The sequence below is a fragment of the Pongo pygmaeus genome, chromosome 20 (assembly GCF_028885625.2).
Source record: "Pongo pygmaeus isolate AG05252 chromosome 20, NHGRI_mPonPyg2-v2.0_pri, whole genome shotgun sequence".
NCBI lineage: Eukaryota > Metazoa > Chordata > Mammalia > Primates > Hominidae > Pongo > Pongo pygmaeus.
The window spans coordinates 38,337,116-38,356,823 of NC_072393.2; the positions used below are offsets into that span (position 1 = coordinate 38,337,116).

Sequence of the window (19,708 nt, forward strand, 5' to 3'; positions counted from 1 at the left end):
CGCCATGTTGGCCAGGCTGGTCTTGAACTCCTGTCCTCATGTGATTTGCCTGCCTCAGCCTCCCAAAGTGCTGGGATTACAGATGTGAGCCACCACACCTGGGCTTTCTTTTGCTTTTTGTTAGTGATTTTGCTGTGTAAAATGGCTCCCTTGGCCATGTGTGGTGGCTCACAGCTTTAATTTCAGTGCTGGGGCGGGGTGCTGAGGCAGGAGTATTGCTTGAGCCCAGGAGTTTGAGATCAGCCTGGGCAACATAGTGAGACCCCATCTCTACCAAAAAAAAAAAATTTAGCCAGGTGTGCTGGCACCTGCTTGTAGTCCCAGCTACTTGGTAACTGAAGTGGGAGGACTGCTTGAGACCAGGAGTTTGAAGCTGCTATGAGCTGATTGCATCACTGCACTCTAGCCTGGGTGACAGAGAAAGACCTTGTCTCTAAAAATAAATAAATAAATAAATAAATAAATAAATAACAAATAAAATGATCACTAACCACCGTGCTGAAGTGCTGTTTGCCGTTCCTAAGTGCAAGAGTGCTATGATGGGGAAAATGCATGCATCCATTCAGGCATGAGTTATAGCTGTTGGTTGTGAGTTCAATGTAAACAAATCAACAGTATATATGCAATAAGGTGTCTTTAAACAGAAACACACATAAAACAAAGTTACGTACTGATCAACTGATGAGAATGTGACCAGAGGCTCGCGGGAACCTGACCCTGTATTTCCCCTAGGAGCGATGGTTCAGTATTCACTAATTCAGTGTCTGCAAAAACCGCAGAGGCCCCCAACCTTTTTGGTGCCAGGGACAGGTTTCATGGAAGACAACTTTTCCACAAATGGGAGGTGTGGGGGATGGTTTTGGGATGATCCAAGTGTATTACATTTATTGTGCCCTTTATTTTTATTATTATTACATTGTAATATATAGTGAAATAATTATACAAGTCACCATCATGTAGAATCAGTGGGAGCCCTGAGCTTGTTTTCCTGCAACTAGACAGTCCCATCTGGGGGTGATGGGAGACAGTGACAGATCATCAGGCATTAGATTCTCATAAAGAGCACATAGCCTAGGTCCCTCGCATGTGCAGTTCACAATAGGCTTCGTGCTCCTGTGAGAATCCAATGCTGCAGCTGATCTGACAGGAGGCAGAGCTCACGTGGTAATATGAGCGATGGGGAGCAGCTGTAAATACAGATGAAGCTTTGGCTTGCTTGCTCGCCGCTCACTGTCTGCTGGGTGGCCCGGTTCCCAACAGGCCACGGATTGGTACCAGTCTGTGGCCCAGGGATTGGGGACCCCTGTCATAGAACATAACTACCGTAAATGATAAGAATCTGCTGTAATTGGCTGGGGGTCGTGGAGCCACTCCAGGAAGGGGTTTCAGTGTTGTCAGAGTGAGCTGAGGTGGTGCCTTGCCAAGGCATCTTCAGCTGGCTTTGGGCTCACTTGGCTTGGAAAGTTGACCCCCATCTCCACCCTTTCATTTTCTGTTGCAGGCTCTTTTCTCATTTCTGGAGGGTTTGATAGGACTGTGGCTATTTGGGATGTAGCAGAAGGCTACCGGAAGCTCTCTTTGAAGGTACATGTGGCCAGCATGAGATTGAGGATCTGAACTTCCCTCCCGAGTCCTTCCCGTGCTCAATGCTAGTTGCTGGGGACACAGCTGTGAGTGACACAGGCCTTGATGCCTCCGTGGGCTCACGAAGGACAGACAGGAAGCCAGCAAACACACCACTGACTGTGAGGAGTGAAATGGAGAAACCACAACAGGGTGACATGATGGGGACAGATGCGGGGGACCCATCCACATCGCATGGGCAGAGAGAGCTTCCTGGAGAAGGAGGTGTTTGAGCTGAGAACAGAAAGGACTACATAAGTGGGGATCTTGAAGAAGAAGGGCAGTCCAGGCAGATGGAACAGCTGATGCAAAAACCCTGAGGTGGGAGTGTCTAAGAACAGCAGAAGTTACTATGCAGGGCTGGGCACTGTGGCTCACTCCTGTAATCCCAGTACTTTGGGAGGCTGAGATGGGCAGATCACCTGAGGTCAGGAGTTTGAGACCAGCTTGGCCAACATGGTGAAACCTCCGTCTCTACTAAAAATACAAAAATCAGCCGGGTGTGGTGGTGCGAACCTGTAGTCCCAGCTACTTGGGAGGCTGAGGTGGGAGGATCGCTTGAACCCAGGAGGCAGAGGTTGCAGTGAGCCGAGATGGCACCACTGCACTCCAGCCTGGGCGATAGAGTGAGACTCTGTCTCTAACAAAACAAAACAAAACAAAAACCAGAAATTACCTTGAAGAGAGACGCATGCCCTAGTGAGGCATGCACAGAAAGCTTGGGGTTCCAAAATGGGGATGTCAACTGAATGCTCTGGGCTACAAGTGAGAGGATGAGAGGAGCCCCAACTCAGAGTGGCTCTGTGATAAGGGGATGTGTTATCCAACACAGCAAGAACCCATGATTGCCTCATGCTCTGCCCCTGTTCCCTCAAGGGGCCCCACACCCCAGGATTTCTGCATACTCCCTGGTTTCACAATCTCACTGTCACCTTTGGCTGTGAATGCGTGCATCCCTGATTCTTGGTCTTTCTGTCCCCAGGGACACAAAGTAGACATGTGTCCTTGAGCAGCCCATATTCAGGTCCCTGGGGCTGGTCTATCTGAGCTGTCTTCTCCTAGGACTTGGGGAGACAAAGCGAGTTTACTCACAGCAAATAAATGGCTTAAAATGGAATGTTAAACCTCTCTGTGCTTAAAGTCTCTCTGTCATCTAGGCACAATGGCTCATGCCTGTAATCCCAGCAATTTGGGAGGCTGAGGCTGGAGGATCATTGGAGGTCAGGAGTTCGAGACCAGCCTGGCCAACATAGTGAAACACCATCTCTACTAAAAATACAAAAATTAGCCAGCTGTGGTGATGCCCACCTGTAGTCCCAGCTACTTGGGAGGCTGAGGCATAAGAATCTCTAGAGCCTGGGAGGCAGAGGCCGCAGTGAGCTGAGATTGCACCGTTGGACTCCAGCCTGGGTGACAGAGCCGGTTGTTCTATTCTCTCTCCTCTTCTCTCCTCTCTCTCTGTTCTCCCATCCCCAGATTCCTGTCCTTTTATTACACTAAGTGGTTTAAACTTCTCTCTGATTCCTTTTTCTCTGACCACACGATGGCCTCACTTTCTGCCTCTTTCCGTACGGGGAAGGCCAAAGAAGGACAGAGATGCTGGCATAAAGCCCAGACATCATTCAGTGTCTGAGGCAGCAATGGCAGCTATCTGCTCTGAGCTCCTTCTTTTTTTTCTTTTTTGAGACTTTTTGAGACGGAGTCTTGCTCTGTCGCCCAGGCTGGAGTGCGGTGGCGTGATCTTGGCTCACTGCAAGTTCCGCCTCCCGGGTTCACACCATTCTCCTACCTCAGCCTCCCAAATAGCTGGGACTACAGGCACCCGCCACCATGCCCGGCTAATTTTTTTTTTTTTTTTTTTTTTTTTGTATTTTTTAGTAGAGACGGGGTTTCACCGTGTTAGCCAGGCTGATCTTGATCTCCTGACCTCATGATCTACCTGCCTCGGCCTCCCATAGTGCTGGCATTACAGGCGTGGGCCACTGCGCCCGGCCTGCTCTGAGCTCCTATTTACCCAAAGAAAACATCCCACTCCTCTTCTGCTTAAGCCACAGTGGATCAAGTTTGCAGTTACTGGAAGCCAAAAGACCCCTCACTTACAGGGCCTCTGAGGGGTATTTCCTACAAAAAGAATGCAAATGAAAACCTGAGACCAGCTGGGAATATAATATTTCTCCCCCAATCCTGCTAAACCCCCGAGTACTATTTTTAAAAAACCATACACAGTGACACACACATTTGTAGTCCCAGCTACTCGGGAGGCTGAGGCAGGAGAATCACTTGAGCCCAGGAGATTGAGGCTGTGGTGAGCTATGATTGAGCTGCTATACTCCAGCTTGGGGGACAGAGTAAGACCCTGTCTCCAAATAAAAATAACTAAGTAAATAAATATAGAATAGGCAGGCTGCGGTGGCTCATGCCTGTAATCTCAGCACTTCGTGAGGCTGAGGCGGGCGGATCACTTGAGGTCAGGAGTTCGAGACCAGCCTGGCCAACATGGTGAAACCCCATCTCTACTAAAAATACAAACATTAGCTGGGCATGGTGATGGGTGCCTGTAATCCCAGCTACTTGGGAGGCTGAGGCTGGAGAATCACTTGAACCCAGGAGGTGAAGGTTGCAGTGAGTGGAGATTGCGCCATTGCACTCCAGCCTGGGCGACAAGAGCAAAACTCTGTCTCAAAACAAACAAACAACCCCCCCCCCAAAAAAAAACAACAAAAAAAATAGAATGTACATATATTACATGTCTTTACACTTTGTATTCCACCCTAAATGTTTTTGATGAAACCAAGGAAGTACAATGAGCTGTTCTGCTCTTTCTTTCTTTTTTTTTTTTTTTTGAGACAGTCTCACTCTGTCACCCAGGCTGGAGAGCATGATCATGACTCACGGCAGCCTCAACCTCCCCGGGCTCCGGTGACTCTCCCACCTTAGCCTCCTGAGTAGTTGGGATTACAGGCGCATGCCACCATGCCCGGCTAATATTTTGTATTTTTAGTAGAGATGGGTTTTCACTATGTTGCCCAGGCTGGTCTCAAACTCCTAGACTCAAGCAATCTGTCCACCTCAACCTCCCACAGTGCTGGGATTACAGGCATGAGCCACTGCACTCAGCCAGCTACTCTTAAATGTAAGCAACACTGGGTTCTTGACTTTTTGTTGTTTTTTTTTAGATATGGGTCCTCACTCTGCTGCCCAGGCTGAAGTGCAGTGGTGCAATCATGGCTCACTGCAGCTTCCACCTCCTGGGCTCAGGTGACCCTCCCACCTCGGCTTCCCAAAGGGCAGGTTACAGGTGTGAGCCACTACACCCAGCTTGTTTTTGTTGTTCTTTCAAAATTATTTTCTCCAGGTTTTCATTAAAATTTGATATTTCTTCAGGGCCATAATGACTGGGTGATGGATGTTGCCATTAGCAACAACAAGAAATGGATCCTGTCTGCTTCCAAGGTAAAAGTGGCCAAGCTTACAATATCGATCACATTCGCCAGAATTGGTGATAGCGGAAGAGTTACTGCCAAGTATAAAATTCCTGGGTGGGTTCAGTAAGCTGTACCTGACCAGGCCATTGCGTTCATGGAGCTGCCTGGGAATGTGGACAGCATGTCCTTCCGTGCGTAAACGCGATGAGTTTGGAGTTTCCAGGTATTTCTGTGTCTGCACCGTTGACATTTGAACTTTGTTGGAAAAAGAGTCTGGCTGGATCGGTGAGCAATGGAGCCAATGGGGGACTTGAAGGGAAAGCATCAGCTCATGGATAAGCCTTGGAGACCACCCAAGGTCCAGGGGGGTCTCCCCTTCCTGCAGCACTGCATCTTGAGATTCCCATTCCACTGGCACATAGCAGCCAGCCCAGGATGTCCCAAGAGCTGTCCTGCAGGTGTTAGCCCCAGAGAAGTGGGGACCTACTCTGCCCTCCACCTATATTAGAGCAGCAGCCCCCAACCTTTTTGGCACCAGGGACCAGTTTCGTGGAAGACAATTATTCGATGGATGGGGAGTGGGGGATGGTTTTGGGATGGTGCAAGGGCATTATATTTATTGTGCACTTTATTTCTATTATTATTACATTGTAATATATTATGAAATAATTATACAACCCACCATTGTGTAGAATCAGTGGGAGCCCTGAGCTTGTTTTCCTGCAACTAGACGGCCCATCTGGGGGTGATGGGAGACAGTGACAGATCATCAGGAATTAGATTCTCACAAGGAGCGCACAGCCTAGATCCCGCACATGTGCAGTTCACAATAGGCTTCGTGCTCCTGTGAGAATCTAATGTGGCCACTGATCTGACAGGAGGCGGAACTCAGGTGGTAAAGTGAGTGACAGGGAGTGGCTATATATACAGATGAAGCTTTGCCCCCTCCTCACCGCCTGCTGTGTAGCCCAGTTCCTAACAGGCCACAGACTGGGGGGTCGGGGACCCCTGTATTCGAGCATGTCATGTTCTAGGCTAGAGGTTTCTAGATCCAGGAGACTGTGGGAGAGGCGCTGCCTAGCATGACCAACTTTTTAGAGAGCCAACTTGGAATACAGACATATCAGAAAAAAAACCAACAAACTCATAATAATACAATATATAGCAAAAGATTATATGCCTATATGTTACTACTTTAATATAAAAATAAGAAGTAAAGGTTTACTTGAAATTATACATTATTTTATGTTTTTTACTTTTCTGTTCCATGAATATTATTATTTAAGCAAAACAACAGGACTAGTGAACAGCGACAATTAGTAGTAATTAACAGTAGGGCAAATTAAACAAATATGTTGGAGAAAAATATAAAAATATTGGCCAGGTGAAGTGGCTTACGCCTGAAATCCCAGCACTTTGGGAGGCCAAGGCGGGTGGATCACCTGAGGTCAGGAGTCCAAGACCAGCCTGGCCAACGTGGTGAAGGCCCGTCTTTACTAAAAATACAAAAATTAGCCGGGCGTGGTGGCAGGTGCCTGTAATCCCAGCTACTTGGGAGGCTGAGGCAGGAGAATCACTTGAACCCAGGAGGCGGAGATTGCAGTGAGCCGAGATCACGCCATGGCTCTCCAGCCTGGGTGACAAGAGTGAAACTCTGTCTCAAAAAAAAAAAAAAATTATAATGTTTATTTCTATTCTTTGATACAGTACTTTAGTGTTACTTTAAAAACTTGGCTGGGCATGGTGGCTCATGCCTGTAATCCCAGCACTTTGGGAGGTTAAGGTGGGAGGATTGATTAAGTCCAGGAGTTGGAGACCAGCCCTGGCAACATAGTGAGACGCTATCTCTACAAAAAAAACTTTAAAAAATTAACCGAGTGTGGTGGTGTGTGGCTGTAGTCCCAGCCACTCCAGGTCCAGCTACTTGGGAGGCTGAGGTGGGAGGATGGCTTGAGCCTGGGAGGTGGAGGCTGCAGGGAGTCGTGATGGCATCACTGCACTCCAGCCTGGGCCAAACAGTGAGACTGGTTGTGGTCTCAAAAAAAAAAAAAAGCTGGGTGTGGTGGCCACTCACGTCTGTAATCCCAGCACTTTGGGAGGCCAAGGCAGGCAGATAACTTGAGCTCAGGAGTTTGAGACCAGCCTAGGCGATGTGGCAAAACCCTGTCTCTACAAAAATTTAGCCAAGCATAGTGATATGAGCCTATATTCTCAGTTACTCCAGGTCCAGCTACTTGGGAGGCTGTGATGGGAGGAATGCTTGAGCTTAGGAGGTCGAGGCTGCAGTGAGCTGTGATCATGCCATTATACTCCAGCCTGGGCGACAGAGTGAGACCTTGTCTCTTAAAAAAAAAAATTATTGAATATTTAAACTTTTGGCTAGGCGCAGTGGCTCATGCCTATACTCCTAACACTTTGGGAGGCAGAGGCGGGAGGTTCGCTTGAGCCCAGGGGTTTGGGACCAGCTTGGGCAACATGGTGAAACCCTGTCTCTACCAGAAATACAAAAAATTAGCTAGGAGTGGTGGCGCATACCTGTAGTTCCAGCTACTCAGGAGGCTGAGATGGGAGGACGGTTTGAGCACTGGAGGCGGAGGCTGCAGTGAGCCACAATCATGCCACTACACTTTATCCTGGGTGACAGAGCTAGACCCTGTCTCCAATAAATAAATAAATAAATTTTGTAGGTTATATCATATATTCTTAAGATATATAGAGGTAAGACTGTTTAAAAAAGAGAACACAAATAAAATAGGACTGATTAAATACATATTACTTATATTTAATATAAAGCAGTGACTTCATTCTATGAGGCCAGCATGAGTTGGATACCAAAGCCAAGAAGAAACATCGCAATAAAAGAAAATTACAGACCAATATCTCTTATTAATATAGATGCAAATATGCTCAACATAATATTGGCAAATAAAATCCAACAGTACATTAAAAGAATTATTTACCATGACCAAGTGGGATTTATCCCAGGGATACAGGGTGGGTCAACATAAAATCAATGAAATATATCACATTAATAGAACAAAGGGAAAAAAAACCTATACAATCATTTCAACTGACACAGAAAAGGCATTTGAAAAAATTCAAAACCCTTTCATTATAATAATAAAAAAACTCAGAAAGTTAGGAATAAAGGGATAATTCCTCAACATAATAAAGAGTGTTTAGAAAAAATCTGCAGCTAACATGATTCTCAGTGGTAAAAGACTAAAATTTTTCTTCCCTAAGATCAGGATCAGGACAAGGATGCCTACTTTCATTGCTACTATTCAATATTGTACTGGAAGTGCTAGCTGGAGCTATCAGACAAGAAAAAGAAATAAAAGGCATCCAAATTGAAAAGGAAGAGGTAAAATTCTCTTCCTTTCCTTCCCTCCCTCCCTCCCAACCTTCCTTTCTTTCTTTCCTTTCTTTCTTTCCTTCCTTCTTTCCTTCCTTCCTTCTTTCTGTCCTTTCTTTCTTCCTTCCTTCAATCCTTCCTTCCTGCCTTCCCTCCCTCTTTCCTCTCCCTTCCTCTCCTCTCCTCTCCTCTCCTCTCTCTTTCTCTCTTTCTTTCTTTCCAGGGTCTCATTCTGTCACCCAGGCTAGAGTGCAGTGGCACAATCTCGGCTCACTGCAACCTCCATCTCTCCTGGGTTCAAGCAATTCTCCCGGTGGAAACAGGATTTCACCATGTTGTCCAGGCTGGCCTTGAACTCCTGACTTCGAGTGATCTGCCCGCCTTGGCCTCTCAAAGTGCTGGGATTACAGGTGTGAGCCACCATGCCCAGCCAAAATGATTTCTTTTATTTTTTTTTTGAGATGGAGTCTTGCTCTGTCACCCAGGCTGGCGTGCAGTGGTGTGATTTTGGCTCACTGCAACCTCCATCTTCTGGGTTCAAGCAATTATCTTGCCTCAGCCTCCCGAGTAGCTGGGATTACAGGCATGTGCCACCATGCTCGGCTAATTTTTGCATTTTTAGTAGAGATGGGGTTTCACCATGTTGGCAAGGGTGGTCTTAAACTCCTGACCCCGTGATCTGCCTGCCTCGGCCTCCCAAAGTGCTGGGATTACAGGCATGAGCCACCGTGCCTGGCCCCAAAATTATTTCTATTCATAGGTGGCATGATCATAAATACAGAAAATCCCAAAGAATTCACAAGAAAGCTACTAAAGCTAACAAATGAATTCAACAAAGTTTCAGGGTACAAAATCAACACACAAAAAAGCAGTTGTGTTTCTATACACAGCAATGAACATCTGGAAAGGAAGAGCAATTCCATTTACAATGGTATCCAAAACAATACTTGGGAATAAATCTAACAAAGGTGGTGAAAGACTGGCACAATGAATACTATAAAGTATTGCTGAAAAAAATTAAAGAAGACTTGAATGAATGGAAAGACATCCTATATTCATGGATAGGAAGACTCCTCATTAAGATGTCAGTACTACTCAAAGTAATCTACAGATTCTGCATAATCCCTATAAAAATTCCAGCAGCATTTTCTTTTTTTTTGAGACGGAGTCTTGCTCTGTCGCCCAGGCTGGAGTGCAGTCGCGCAATCTCGGCTCACTGCAAGCTCCACCTCCTGGGTTCACACCATTCTCCTGCCTCAGCCTCCCGAGTAGCTGGGACTACAGGCACCCACCACCACGCCTGGCTAATTTTTTGTATTTTTAGTAGAGACGGGGTTTCACCGTGTTAGCCAGGATGGCCTCGATCTCCTGACCTCGTGATCCCCCCGCCTCGGCCTCCCAAAGTGCTGGGATTACAGGCGTGAGCCACCACGCGCAGCCTCCAACAGCATTTTCATATGAAATTGCAAGGGGCCCCGAATAGCCAAAACAATCTTGAAGAAGGAGAAGGGGAAGGAGAAGAATAAGAGGGAGAAGGAGAAGAAGAAAATTGGAGGACTCACACTTTCTGACTTTGAAGTTACTACAAGTCTACAGTAATTAAAACAGTGTGGTTCTGGCATAGGGACAGACATATAGACAGATGGCTTAGAATAGAAAGCCCAGAAATAAGGGATTTTTGACAAGGGTGCCGAGACCATTCAATGGAGAAAGGGCAGTCTTTTCAACAAATGGTGCTAGGAAAATTGGAAATTTACATGCAAAAGAATGAAATTGCACCCTTACCTAATACCGTACAGAAAAATTAACTCAGGATCAAACACCTTAACTTGAGAGCTAAACTATAAAACCCTTAGAAGAAAACAGTGGAGAAAATCTTCATGATATTGACTTTGGCAGAGATTTCATGGATATGACAACAAAAGTATAGGCAATGAGAGCAAAAACAGACAAACTAAACTTCGTTGAAATTAAGAACTTTTGTGCATCAAAGGATACTACCAAGAAAGCAAAAAGACAACTTAGAGAATGGGAGAAAATAGTTGCACATCATGTATCTGATAAGGGATTACTATGCAGAATACATAAAGAACTTCGAAAACTCAACAACAAAAAACAACCCAATTCAAGGATGGGCAAAATACTTGAATAGGCATTTCTCCAAAGAAGATATACAAATGGCCAAGAAGCATATGACAAGATGCTCAACATCATTAGTCATTAGGGAAATGCAAATCAAAAGCACAGTGAGGTATCACTTCACATCTATTGGGAGGTCTATAATAAAAAAAACTCAGAAAATAATGAATGTTGGCAAAGGATGTGGAGCAATTGGAACCCTTGTGCCTGACTGATGGTGACAGAGTGAGACCCAGTCTCAAAAAAAAAAAAAAAAAAAAAAAAAAAAAGATTTTACTTACTGGCAACAACAGGTTTTTTGATTTGTAGGCTTTATTTCCCAGCACTCCAAAACTGTTCAATGTACTAAATCTATAAGCTTGTAGGCTTTATTTCCCAGCACTCCAAAAATGTTCAATGTACTAAATCTATAAGCTTGCTTTGAAAGACCAGGTATTTGTCAATGAAGTCCTTTGCACTCTAAATTCACGGTATAGGCTATATCTACCTAAAATGTACATTATTTATTTATTTTATTTTTGAGACAGAGTTTCTCTCTTGCCACCCAGGCTGGAGTGCAATGGCGCAATCTTGGCTCACCGCAACCTCCGCCTCCTGGGTTCAAGCAATTTTCCTGCCTCAGCCTCCCGAGTAGCTGGGATTACAGGCATGTGCCACCACGCCCAGCTACTTTTGTATTTTAGTACAGAAACCAACAGGTTTCTCCATGTTGGTCAGGCTGGTCTCAAACTCTCGACCTCAGGTGATCCACCCACCTTGGCCTCCCAAAGTGCTGGGATTACAGGCGTGAGCCACTGCGTCTGGCCCCATTTATTTATGTTTTAAAAAGACAGGGTCTTGCTATATTGCCCAGGCTGGAGTGCAGTGGCATGATCTCAGCTCACCGCAGCCTCAACCTCCCGGGCTCAGGCAATCCTCCCGCCTTAGCCTCCCGAGTAGCTGGGATTACAGGTGCCCGCCACCATGCCTGGCTAATTTTTTGTATTTTTAGTGGAGGTGGGGTTTTGCCATGTTGCCCAGGCTGGTCTCAAACTCCTGGCCTTAAGTGATTCGACAGCGTTGGCCTCCCAATGTGCTGGGATTACAGGCATGAGCCACTGTGCCTGGCTCATTTTGACATCTTTTCTATGGTCAGAAATGATAATAGCCATCTTGTAGGCACATGTTTAAGGAAGATATCTCTTTCCATTTCTCTAATTGAAAATCTTGGCTGGGCACGGTGGCTCATGCCTGTAATGCCAGCAATTTGGGAGGCTAAGATGGGCAGATTGCCTGAGCTCAGGAGTTTGAGACCAGCCTAGGCAACATGCCAAAACCCCATCTCTACTAAAAATGCAAAATATTAGTGGGGATGGTGGTGCATGCCTGTAGTCCCAGCTATTCAGGAAGCCAAGGCAGGAGAATCACTGGAGCCTGGGAGGCGGAGGTTGTAGTGAGCTGAGAGCATGCCACTGCACTCTGGCCTGGGTGACAGAGTAAGATCCTGTCTTAAAAAAAAAAAAAGAAAAAATCTCATTAAGTGCTTCTGTACATTTTGAGGAAGGTGAAAAGTGGCTCCAAACACACTACAGGTGTGCACCACTACACCTAGCTAATTTAAAAAAATTATTATTATTATTTTTTGAGACAGAGTCTCGCTCTGTCACCCAGGCTGGAGTGCAATGGTGCGATATCGGCTTACTACAACCTCTGCCCCCCAGGTTCAAGCGATTCTCCTGCCTCAGCCTCCCGAGTAGCTGGGATTATAGGCATGCAGCATCATGCCTGGCTAATTTTTGTATTTTTAGTAGAGACAGGGTTTTGCCATGTTGGCCAGGCTGGTCTCAAACTCCTGACCTCAGGTGATCTGCCTGCCTCGGCCTCCCAAAGTACTGGGATTACAGGCGTGAGCCATGCCCTGCCTAACAGAATTTTTTTTTTTTATTCTGCAGACACAAGGTCTCGCTATATTGACCAGACTGGTCTTGAATTCCTGGGCTCAAGCCATCCTCCCACATATGCCTCTCAAAGTGCTGGGATTACAGGTGTGAGCCACCATGCCCAGCTTGAAACTAACTTTTGAATTAAAGTATCTAAGTGCTGGGAGGACATTTTTTGTTGCCATGATTTGACAAACCACTTGCTATACTGTAGGAAGTATGCTTATTGGTAAGATCTGACAGCTCTACGCAGCATGAAGTCAACACATCTGTTACAAAAATGTCCCCTTTGTTCTCCCACAGGATATTTAGTTGCAACTGCTGAATCAAGAAATGTAACATACTCAATGTATCCATTTTTTTATTGCTGCTATAATAAGTTACCAGACTGTACTGTTTAAACATTAAACAACATAAATTTAATATCTTACAGTTCTGTAAGATAGAAGTCTGATAAGCTCTCACTGGGCTAAAATCTAGGTATCAACAGGACTGCATTCCTTTTGGGAACTATTATTAACTAAAGTCCGTGGTTTACATAGTTTCATGCTTTGTGTTGTATAGTTTTGCCAAATGCATATCATATATCCACCAATACAGTGTCATATAGAATAGTTTTGTTTGTTTGTTTGTTTTGAGACAGAGTCTCGCTCTGTCGCCCAGGCTTGAGTGCAGTGGTGCGATCTTGGCTCACTGCAATCTCCGCCTCCTGGGTTCAAGCAATTCTCCTGCCTCAGCCTCCCAAGTAGCTGGGACTACAGGTGCACGCCACTGCGCCCAGCTATTTTTGTATTTTTAGTAGAGATGGGGTTTCACCATATTGGTCAGGCTGGTCTTGAACTCCTGACCTCACCTACCTTGGCATCTCAAAGTGGTGGGATTACAGGCATGAGCCACCGCGCCTGGCCATACAGAATAGTTTTACTATTCATCCCTCCTCCTCTTCCCTATAATCCTGGGCAATGACTGATCTATTTATATTCTTTAGTTTTGCCTTTTCCAGAATGTCATGTGGTTGGAATTATACTCTGTAGCCTCTTCAGGTTGGTTTCTATGGCATAACAATGTGCATTGAAGTTTCCTCTTTTTGTGCCTTGACAGCCCATGTCTTTTGATTGTTGAATGATATTCCTTTGTATGGATGTACCACAGCCTGTTTTGTGACCGCTGGTTTGCTATTTGTTTTAGGATAGGACCATGAGACTGTGGAATATTGAAGAAATTGATCAAATTCCTTTGGTAATCAAGTACAAAAAGGCCGTGGGCTTGAAGTTGAAGCAGGTTGGTATTAGGTAAAATTAAGCCCAGTGAAGGCTTTCATTAGTTCCCTCTATAAATTAATTTATCATTTGAATGAACTTTGGGCACCTGGAGATGCAATCGTGAACAAACGGACCGACATTTTTGCCCCACGGGAGCTTAAATTCTAAGAGAGGAAACAAAGAGGAAAGACACATGAAAAATGTGTAGCAAGTCACATGGTGATAAGTAATTGACAGAAAAATACATAGGAAACGGGAATAGGAGTGCTGCAGGTTGCAAGATTTTAAAGGGTGGTCAGCATAGGTCTCATTGAGAAGTGACCGCTGTGTCGACTTGAAGGTGGTGAGGGGGTGAACCGTGCAGATATTTAGAGGAAAGAACTTCCAGCTGGACGCGGTGTCTCACGCCTGTAATCCCAACATTTTGGGAGGCCGAAGCAGGTGGATCACCTGAGGTCAGGAATTCGAGACCAGCCTGGCCAACATGGTTAAGTCCCGTCTCTACTACAAATACAAAAAAATTAGCCAGGCGTGGTGGTGCATGCCTGTAATACCAGCTACTTGAGAGGCTAAGGCAGGAGAACCCCTTGAACCTGGGAGGTGCAAGTTGCAGTGAGTTGAGATTGCGCCACTGCACTCTAGCCTGGGCGACAGAGTGAGACTCTGTCTCAAAACAAAACAAAACAAAACAAAACAAAACTTCCCAGCATAGAGAACAGCCAATGCAGAGCCTGAGAGGCAGGAGCCAGCCTGGTGTGTCGGAGGGGTGGAGTGAGGGGGCTTGGAGGGGATGAGGCCCGCAGGAGCACTGGTAAATGGAGGAATGGCCACAGCTGGGCACTGCGTGAGCCTCCTACCCTGGACAGGTCCCCAGAGCCCCACTTCCCATGCAAAACGCTTAGGTGCCTGCGCTTCTCTAGTGCAAGAGCTTGGTGGCCAGGCCAGCATATTTTCTGCTTCACCAGGCCCAGCCGGGGCTGGCCACAGAGGCTGTCCCTGGGCAGTGAAGGCAACTCCCCACTGGAGCCTCTCGGTGCACACACCTGGCTGCTGCCTTGGAGTGCAGGCTGGGTCCCTTTAAGTCCTTCCCTGGGAATCCTGGAGCTACCTAGACTTGGCCTCCTCTCAGAAGGTTCGGCTGGGAGCCACTGCTTCTGGGAATGGCTAACTTGGGAGCCGCACTGCAAGGCAGGAGTGTGAGGGGTGGGACTCACATGGACTTTGTCCCTGTGGCGGTGTTGGCCCTTAAACTGTGAAAGCTGACTTGCTACAGAGCAGTGATGGCCCTTGTTTTTCACCGGCCACATAGGGCAAGGCCTGGGAGCCGCCTCCTCTGTGAGCCGCCTCCTCTGTGAGCCCTGCTGTTCTGGGGTTGGACTGTGGGATGTAGGAATGTAGGATAAGGTAGGTAAAGGATCAAATTTCTTTTTTCTTTTTCTTTATTTCTTTTTTGAGATGGAGTCTCACTCTGTCACCCAGGCTGGAGTGCAGTGGCGCGATCTCGTCTCACTGCAACCTCCGCCTCCCAGGTTCAAGCGATTCTCCTGCCTCAGCCTCCCGAGTAGCTGGGACTACAGGCGCCCACCACTATGCTGGCTAATTGTTTTGTGTTTTTATTAGAGACGGGGTTTCACCATGTTGGCCAGGTTGGTCTCGAACTCCTGAGCTCAAGTGATCTGCCCACCTCAGCCTCCCAAGTGCTAGGACTACAGGCACAGGCTATCCGCACCCGAACTGGGATCTAATTTATTTCTTGCAAAAAAGGAAAAGAAAGAGGCCTACCTGGAGCTGAAGCAAGGATGAGCCTGCTGCACTTGACTTGCTCTGAATCAATCAACATGAGAAGCCTCAGAGGCCAGGCTCTGAGGCTGGTAAATCCCACCTGGTAAATCCTGGTTTACCCACCTGGTAAATCCCAGGTGGGATTTACCCCCCTCTCCAGCAGGCCTCAGTGTCCTGGAGCGGGCAGAACAGCAAAGCCCAGGGGCTGGGAGAGCCAGGGCAGGGGCGCGCCACCTTGCAGGCTCTTCTCCAGGGGACCATGCATGGCGGGAACACCTGAGGGGCCTTTGCCCATGGCCTGGGAGACCCCATCCCACGGCACTGTTGCTTGTTAGTGGGAAGCAGACGTGATGGGTGAGCTGTGCCATTTGTTTTCAGTGTTCTCTTTGAGCTTTGGCCAGAAACAGGCTCAGGGATGCAGGAGGGCACCTAGCACCTGCATCAATCTGCTTCACACCCCTGCTTTGTTCAGAAATCTTGCCTACTTGCGTCTCATGGTTCTGTAAAAGTTGGGTGTTCTCAGGATGTCAGGGAGTCATCCTCTCAGTCCCACAATTTTACTCTGCACAGAACAATGGATGGGGCTGGACACCCGCCCCCATCCTCCCAACTGTCAAGGGGCTTGCCACGCATGTCCTCAGGACCCCCATGGCAGGAGACATGAGCTGGCAGGACCTGCTTAGCCATTGGTGGGGAAGCAGCCTGTGCTCATTCTCTCTGCAATTTCCGCCTTTGTGGGGTTAGAGATTCCAGAGAGGGGCTGCGCCCAGTGGCTCACGCCTGTAATCCCAGCACTTTGGGCTGCCAAGGTGGGTGGATCACTTGAGGCCAGGAGTTCAAGACCAGCCTGGCCAACATGGAGAAACCCCCATCTCTACTAAAAATACAAAAATTAGCAGGATGTAGTGGTGCACACCTGTAATCCCAGCTACTCGGGTGGCTGAGGCAGGATAATTGCTTGAACCTGGGAGGCGGAGGTTGCAGTGAGCCTAGATGGTGCCACTGCACTCCAGCCTGGGCAACAGAGTGAGACTCTGTCTCAAAAGCAAAAACAAAAACAAAACAAAACAAAAAAACAAAAATAAAAAAACAAACCAAAAAGAGATTCCAGAGAGGGGAACCCTTGCCTTGCCCCAGCTCAAGGTAGCTGGGAGAATTCTAACGGCATGCCTGGATCCCCTCTGACCAGCACCTCCTTTCTGCTCTTTTAAAATATCCCATGTCAGTGCGAAAGATGTGACAGGCCTTTCTCCATCTTCAAGAGTGACACCTCTTCTGAAATGTTCACCCAATGCGTGTTCTGCCGGATAGATACAAGGGGCTTGCCAGCAGATACTTCATCGTCATCATCATCGGAAAGGGAGAACTCGCCGCCGCCAAGGGGAAGCAAGGATGACTGACAGCCACAGGCCCCTTTGAGTGACTCCAGCACAGGCTACCTAGCATGTAGGTGTCGGGGCTCTGCAGGGGCTTTCTCTTGGGCCTCTCCCAGGTTCAGTAGGCCTGTCAGACTGGGGCAGGACCCAAGCCCTGGCTGGACTCAGCACAGTGCCACCTTCTCAGCTCTCAGCTTGGGGAGTGAACACTTTACTTTCCGTTTTCATGCAGAATAAATCTAATTCCTTTGGAAAACAAGTGTGCATGTGCATTTGAAAAGCAGTCTTGCTATTTCTAAGCTTTATGTCTTGGTGCTCATCCTGTTTGATTCTTGGAACACATATTAGACTCACATTGTGGAGTCTGGAGTTGCCCTGTAAGGTGACCTGCGGGGGCTGGCACCAGCAGTTCTGGAGAGTTTGTCAAATGACTATGACAAGGTGCGGGGCCCCCTCTGTGGACGTGATGGCAAGACACAATGGGTGCCTCCCTGGCTAATGCTCCCAGATGGCCACTTGCCGGGAGCAGAGGACGGTTTGGTTAGGCAAAGGGATGGCGGTGGCATTGCCATCACGGGATGTCTCATGCTTTCTCCTCTAGACGTCTTAATTTCCAGAACTCCTTGCCTACGTGCAGCCCTCTTCCTGCTGCCACGGCATTTTTCACAGCGTGCATCAATCCAGAAACAGGCTGAGATAGGAGCTTAGGTTCCTATTGCACGCCATGCTGGGTGAACCTTTCTGTGCATGCTGCAGGGATGCTGGGTGGATGGGCTGGCAGTGTTCGGCTTCGTAGTTGCCCACAGGCCCTCTGGAAAGTGCGGAGACCAGTGGCTGGTGTAGTTGCGTGAGCACATCCAGAAGGGGTCAGTGAGAAACCAGGGAGGGGAGGGCCTTGCCTGCTCTGGCAGCAGAAAACCCTCCATGTAAGGTGTTGTTGCCCCACGCCAGCAGCCTGGGAACCCCTAAGTCCATGATCCCTCCTCTGAGCCTTCCGGACCCCTCGACTTTCCCCCAGCCCAGGATCCACGGAAGGAGCGACTCAACTGAAGTTATAGTCCCGGGAGCTGGCAGGGCCCCGACCTTCTCAGGCTGAGGTCGCGGGGCAGAATGGTCCGAAGCTCACCGGGGTCACAGTCGGACCGAGGCGGGCGTGCGCCTCGACCGGACGCCAGGGGAGCCAGCAGCCCGCCCGCGCTGGCGGGGCCGGGGGTTCTCCGGGGTGGGTAGGGCGTCGACCGCAGTGCCCTGAGGCCCAAGCCCTGCGCGAGCGTTCCCCAAAGGCGGAGCGTCCTGGCTCCACGTTGGAAGAGACATTATCGTGACCAGGAAGCCTCGCCTTCCCAGGCTCCGCCCGCTCCGTGCAGCCCAAGCTTCCGGTCTCAGTCTCAGCTGCCTGTGTGAATCGGGAGCTACACTACGCGTGCGCCACAACACGCCGAGTGTGTGCGCATGCGCGCGGCCCATATGGTAAATAGTAATGAAGAACTGTTTCAGAAGGAACCCATACGGGCGGCGCCGTGGCTTAGTTGGTTAAAGCGCCTGTCTAGTAAACAGGAGATCCTGGGTTCGAATCCCAGCGGTGCCTCAACCGAGCGCCCCAAGCTCTTTCAACTTTTGCTCCTGCACTTTTGTGCTCTGTGCCGTCACCCGGCTGCCCGATACTATGCGGGTGCGAGGGGGAGCCCGAGAGGCCTATGTAGACGGGCCCCCCAGCGGGGCGTGGCCTCAGCCGCGGGGGCGGGTGCAGGCGGGCTACGGACACCACCTCCTCGGGTCTCAGGCTCTGTGAGGCGTGGGCGGCGCGGGGACCCAGGCGACCGCGGTTGCCATGGTGCTGGTTGGCCGTGGGAGGCGAGCGGGCGGGCGGGGAAGCAGCCGTTCGAGTCCAGCGAGGAGCCAGTGTTGGCCCCGAGGCTGCTTCCTCAGGGCGGACGGTGGACGCGCTCTCCCGCGCCGTCTTCTGTGGCGTGGGTTCCTAGCGCTAGTCTTCCTGGCTCCAAGCTGCCACTTGGGGGAGCCCACGCGGGTGCCGATCCTCAACGTTCGCCGGGCTTAGCTGAGCCTTGCAAAGGCCTGAAGATTGCCCGTCTCCCTGCAGCCGCGCAGTGGGTGCAGCCTTTTCACAAATGCAAGACCTGGGTCGGCGGCGAGGCCAAGGGGACCCCATGTGCAGGGATGCGGGACTGAGTCCGGTTAGCATGACCGTCAGTCCGATGACTGCGTGGAAACTCCAGGCCAGGCAGGGGACTCTGCCCCCGCTGCAGACGGCCGGGTGTGGGCTGAAGCCAGCTGCTTGGGCTGGGGTTGGTTGCTCAGCGCTGGGGTTCTACCCACATTTGCATGTGGGAACCTATTCCTGAGCAAGTGCATCCGAGGCTTTGGGGGTGGTGGGGTAGGGTGGAGTGCGGCATTGCAGTTTTTACAAACATTCTCCAGGGATTCACGTGTCAAACCCGACAGGACAGTCCCAGTGCAGAAACTGCAGTCATGGCATAAGGCTGTGTAGTCAAATTCACCTGCCCCAGAAGCAGTTCCTCTTCCTGCCTCTTCTATGGATCTGGGTTTATTGTTTTTGTTTGTTTATTTCTCTCGTTTTCCAGTCAATTCTTGCGCCTTTGTATCTTGGTTGTTTTTGATTGACATTGCCCAGGAAAGCTTGTAAGGAGATTTTGACGCTTTGCAGTGCTGATAGGAGCGTTCACCTGGATCCAATCAGGGATGAATTTATTGGAAACCGGGCTTGCGTCATTGTGGAGCTGGTTTATTTCTGGCTCATACTTACGCCACTGCAATCCAGCCTGGGCGACAGAGCGAGATTCCATCT

At 48.7% G+C, this 19,708-nt stretch overlaps 1 protein-coding gene and 1 non-coding gene across 2 annotated transcripts in view; both read left to right on the forward strand.

Annotated features, from left to right (window-relative positions):
- WDR88 (WD repeat domain 88) overlaps positions 1–18,199 on the forward strand; it is a 46,689-nt gene extending 28,490 nt beyond the window's left edge. Inside the window, exons 8-11 of the mRNA XM_054464684.2 lie at positions 1,502–1,584; positions 5,008–5,076; positions 13,650–13,742; positions 16,732–18,199. Coding sequence (XP_054320659.1) covers positions 1,502–1,584; positions 5,008–5,076; positions 13,650–13,742; positions 16,732–16,905 — 419 coding nt within the window. The 3' untranslated portion in view covers positions 16,906–18,199. The remainder of the gene's footprint in view (positions 1–1,501; positions 1,585–5,007; positions 5,077–13,649; positions 13,743–16,731) is intronic.
- A 196-nt stretch (positions 18,200–18,395) lies between these two features.
- On the forward strand, positions 18,396–18,469 carry TRNAT-AGU (transfer RNA threonine (anticodon AGU)). Its single transcript has one exon. It is a non-coding gene; the product is annotated as a tRNA-Thr (tRNA).
- The last annotated feature ends 1,239 nt before the right edge of the window (positions 18,470–19,708 follow it).